The 5,000-nt window shown below is 44.7% G+C and overlaps 1 protein-coding gene across 1 annotated transcript in view; it reads right to left on the reverse strand.

Moving 5' to 3' along the window:
- The window catches only part of Trappc6b (trafficking protein particle complex 6B), a 17,871-nt gene that overhangs the window by 12,830 nt on the left and 41 nt on the right, over positions 1-5,000 (reverse strand). The window contains exon 1 of the mRNA XM_021178968.1: positions 4,724-5,000. This exon is cut by the window's right edge and continues 41 nt beyond it. Coding sequence (XP_021034627.1) covers positions 4,724-4,804 — 81 coding nt within the window. The 5' untranslated portion in view covers positions 4,805-5,000. The remainder of the gene's footprint in view (positions 1-4,723) is intronic.

Below are 5,000 nucleotides of genomic sequence, written 5' to 3' on the forward strand. Positions count from 1 at the left end.
GACTGCATATTGCTCAGCACCACACAGGACATCTATATCAGATACCCTCCCCCTTTAAGAGTGAGGAATGATTGCAGAGAGGAAGCAGAAAGAGCCTAAGAAATGCCACATCCAACTTCACCCAGTAAGAGTCTCTCAAAGGGAAGTAACCAACCAGAAAGACAAACAGCACATATTCCTTCTCATCTAAGGCTGCTAGCTAGCTCCAAGTCTTTAGATATGGAGTGTAGTTCTCGCCCCTCGTCAAGGAAACTTTGCAACAGACTAAGATCATCACAGAAAAACACAACAGTTCAAAATGCAGAGTGGCAAAGCCCAGTCCCAACTGATACAGCTACAACACAACTCCTGCGCCTGAGACTCAGAGAAAAGATGAAGGTGGGAAAGAAAGATTTTAAAAGTCAGACCAACAGGAAGTTAGCTGTGAGATTGTGTTTCCTAGAAATGTCAGAAGCTACACCTGTGAAGTCTCCCCAACATGGCTACCTAAATATGACCCGAATAAGGATGACACCAGTAGACATGCTAATGTGGAAAAGGGAAAGCTCACAGGGCCTCAACCCTAGACAAAGAACTACAGGCGACTAAAGAATACTGAGAGAAGGAGAAACAATCTATTGTAGAATCATCCAGGAACATATTTATTATCAGGAAACAGAGTTTTATCTAAAACTCCAATCCTATGATTTATCACCCATGCCCAAAAGGAACGTAGAGCGGGCAAGGGATCACTTCATTCACTTCCACGCACAGTTCAGCACTGGGGAGGGCACGGCTGGAACTCAGCAAAGGAGCCATGGACGAATTAGTGTCCAGCTTGCTCACTCACAGGCTAGCTAGCTTTCTTATACAGCCCAGGACTACCTCAGTAGGGATGGTGCCACCCACAATGGACTGGGCTCTCCTGCATCAACTAAATTCCAGGCCTGGCAGTGGTGGTGCACGCCTATAATCCCAGAACTTGGGAGACAGAGGCAGGCGGATTTCTGAGTTCGAGGCCAGCTTGATCTACAGAGTGAGTTCCAGGACAGCCAGGGCTACACAGAGAAACCCTGTCTCGATAAAACAATAAATACATACATACATACATACAAATTCCCAACATACATATCCACAGCCCAGTGGATATTATAATACAGGCAATTCTTCAATACAGGCTTGAAACTCAGATAACTCTAGGTTGTGTCTAGAGTTAATTAGGACTGCCTGTAAAGGCTGATTACAGCCAATCCTAACAAACCTGAGTTTAATTCCCAGAACCCATGAGGTGGAGAGAACCAATTCCTGAAAGGTGCCATTTGGCATGTGTGTTATAGCACATGGGTGCATACCCACAAATAACAAATATATATATATTTTTTTTTTAAAGATTTATTTATTTATTATATGTAAGTACACTGTAGCTGACTTCAGACACTCCAGAAGAGGGCGCCAGATCTCGTTACGGATGGTTGTGAGCCACCATGTGGTTGCTGGGATTTGAACTCTGGACCTTCGGAAGAGCAGTCGGGTGCTCTTACCCACTGAGCCATCTCACCAGCCCCAACAAATATTTTTATAATGACATATAATCCTGTCAAAAATCAAATATATAATATACATGAATATAATATACATATATAACATACATATATGTTATATATAGAAAATATCACACACACACACACGAAAAATGGCTCAGCAGTTAAATCTACTGACTGCCCTTCCAGAGGACCTTGGTTAAATTGCCAACTACCACATAATGGCTCACAACAACATGTAACTCCAGTCCCAGGGGATCTGATGACATTTTCTGGCCTTCTCAGGCACAAGGCATGCATACAGTGCACATACAAGCAGGGGAGAAAAAACAAAAACCAACCAAACAAACAAAAAACCCATACGCAGAAGATAAATAAGCAAAAGTTTTAAAGTATATGTTTTGAAAATGAGGTAGACCCTTGCAGCTGCTTCTGTCATGTAGCACTGTGGAGCTTCTGCCCGTCAGCCAGCCCCTTTTCTAAGTTACTGAAAGCTTTTCTTTTACTTTTCTTATCTATTTCTTAGTTACTGGCTTTCCCAGGGACTCTGGGCTTTTTCACTATTTTCTGAAACCCCTGCCCACTTTCTTTCTTTCTTTCTTTCTTTCTCTCTCTCTCTCTCTCTCTCTCGTTTTTTTCAGTTCCCTTCTCCTGGCAGCAGCTGACACAGCTTGCCCATCATGGTGTTTTTCTCGTATATCTACCCCAAGCTTAAAACAACAGCAGGGAACTAAGATACATGGCTCAGCCTTTAAGAGCTCTGGCTGCTCTTCCAGAGGATCTGGGTTCAATCCCTAGCACCGACATGACAACTCACCATCATCTGTGATTTCAGTTCTGGGGGATCTGATGCCTTCTTCTAGCCTCCTCAGGCATAGATATGATGCATAGACACACACACACACACACACATACATACATATATACACACACACACACATGACACAAGTAAAACATCCATACATATTAAAAACAAAACAAAACAAAAAAAAACTTTTAATTAGAAGAAAAAAAATTCAATGAGATGGCTCACTGAGGTGCTGAATTCTTTGTTACTGAGAATAAAACCTGCCCTTGATCACTGGAACTCAAGTGACAGAAGTAGACAACCAACAAGTTCTTTTACTTCCATCTTTCTGCCCTGCTCAGGGACCAGGAACAAAACATCCCTCCAGCCCCAAAATAACATTTTTTTAAAGGTTTGTTTTAAGTTAAAGAAAAGTGTAACAAAAACAGTCTCACGGAATTTACTGTCACCTGATAATAATATAAGGCAGTATGCACAGGTGTTTCTGACTGTGCCCCCAATAGATAAGATGCCTTTAAAAACACTGTATCACCTTCTCACCCACTGGTTTCCTTGACCATTTCTAGCTGGAAACACTTTGTAGCAGATGGATATTTTGAGTATGATGAGACCTTGCTGGGGTTTTTTTTGACTTTGAGAATGTTTTCCCGCATCATCTGATGGAGTTCCATGTATTCATCAAAGGCAATAACAGCATGCTGTCTGCTCTATCTGCATACTTGCTCATACAGCTGAGCCTGAGTCTTAGGTCTCCTTGGAGATCTCCGAAGATGAGGGTGATGAACTGCACCATCATCGTCAGCACCTCTGGGTCCGGCCATGGAGTGCTGCAGTGGGAGTCACAGAGACCACTGGAATAGGAAAAGTCACCTCAGAAGGTAACTTTAAGTTTCTTTCTAATTCCAGGTATGGTGGTGGAGCACGCCTTTAATCCCAGCACTCCTGAAACAGGCAGATCTCTGTGAGTTCAAGGTGAGCCTGGCCAACATAAGGAGTTAAAGCCAGCCAGGCATACAGGATGAAACCCTCTCTCAGAAATAATCATAATCTTTGCTCTCTGTTCAGTTTTCCCCTCCCAACTAATTTGTTGTGGGTAGAACCTTATTTTGGGCTAACCCACTTAAAAGTCAGTAAAAGGGGCCTGGAGAGATGGCTCAGCAGTTAAGAGCACTGACTGCTCTTTCAGTGGTCCTGAGTTCAGTTCCCAGCAACCACATGATGGCTCACAACCATTTGTAATGGGATCAGATGCCCTCTACTGGTGTGTCTGAAGACAGCTATATTTATATACTCATATAAATAAAATAAGTAAACTGTTTTAAAAAGAAGTCAATAAAAGGTAGGAAGATTAAAATAATGGATGAGATTTCATGATAAAAGATAAAGGAATATATTGCTAGTTGTTTTGTGTTGGGGAGAGACAAAATGTTAAAGGCAGCTTTAGGCAACTACCAATGATAACACAGTGAAGATGCTGTAACGGGGAGGGAGGAAAGGGTTCTAGTGTAGATGGGTGTAATTAGGAATAGAATTTAAGCAGGCTGAAGAGATGGCTCAGCAATTACAAGTACTGGCTGCTCTTCCTGAAGACCTGGGTTCAACTCCCAGTGCCCACAATGGCAGCTCACAACTCTCTGTACCTCCAGTTCCAGGGACTATGAAGCCCTCCTCTGGCCTCTGTTGGCATTTGGCATGCAGGATGCACAGATAGACATGCTGGCAAAATACCCATACACAGAAAGCAGATGTAAAGCACTAGGCATGCTTACTGTTTTCTAGAAGAATCGAGAGGGAATACTAACTCTCACACTCGAAGTAACCTCCAAAAGGATGGGGCTACTGTAGCACTCACTATTAACACCAAACTCCTAAAACCAGTTCTGACATAATGAACACTAAGTATTTTTAAGTAATTAATTTAAGTGGTTTCATAATTACTGCTGAAAATCTCGCAAAGTTTCCTTGCTTTAACTCCACGGTTCATCAGGCTGTGGCCCTGGAGTTGTGTGGAGTGGTATCCTGAATCAAGAGATGAGAAAGGTATAGTCTCGCTGGGACAGTCTCTAGCTGGCCTCTAAAACTGTTGGGAGCAGCAGGAAAGTCACAATCAGCTCTGCAGTTGGACTCTAGGTAAATCTTATCAAGGTCAAGAATAAAGTCCTGTAGCACGCACTCAAAGGAACATACGGACACGAACACACCACACACAAGACAAAAACAGAGATTGATGAGAGATCCCATCTTGGAGGAGACAGCCGACAGACAGATTATATTCTGTGGGATGCCTCTAGGTGGACCAGCTCGGTCTAAGCTACTGGGCGTCTACATCAGCGGGGCGGGAGAGGAATGGTGGCAAGTGTCACCGCAGGACCCCAGGGTGCGTGGCGGCACTCACCACTTCCCCCTGCTCGGCGGACTTGTACACTCCCGACACCATCTCGTTATGGAGAAGCAAAAACAACGCCTCGTCCGCCATTTCCCGCCGATCCCTCCAGCGCCGAGTCGGCTCCGATCAGTGCGGGACTCGAGGTTCCCGTTACCCCGCGCCCACCGCACGCCGTGCGCAGCGGCCCTACCCGGGTCCTGAGGCCGCGGAAGGCCGCCGTGGACCGCGCCCCTCCCCGGGGCCGCCGCCACTGGGCCCTAGAGACCCTGTGACAGCCCCACACCCT

The sequence above is a fragment of the Mus caroli genome, chromosome 12 (assembly GCF_900094665.2).
Source record: "Mus caroli chromosome 12, CAROLI_EIJ_v1.1, whole genome shotgun sequence".
NCBI lineage: Eukaryota > Metazoa > Chordata > Mammalia > Rodentia > Muridae > Mus > Mus caroli.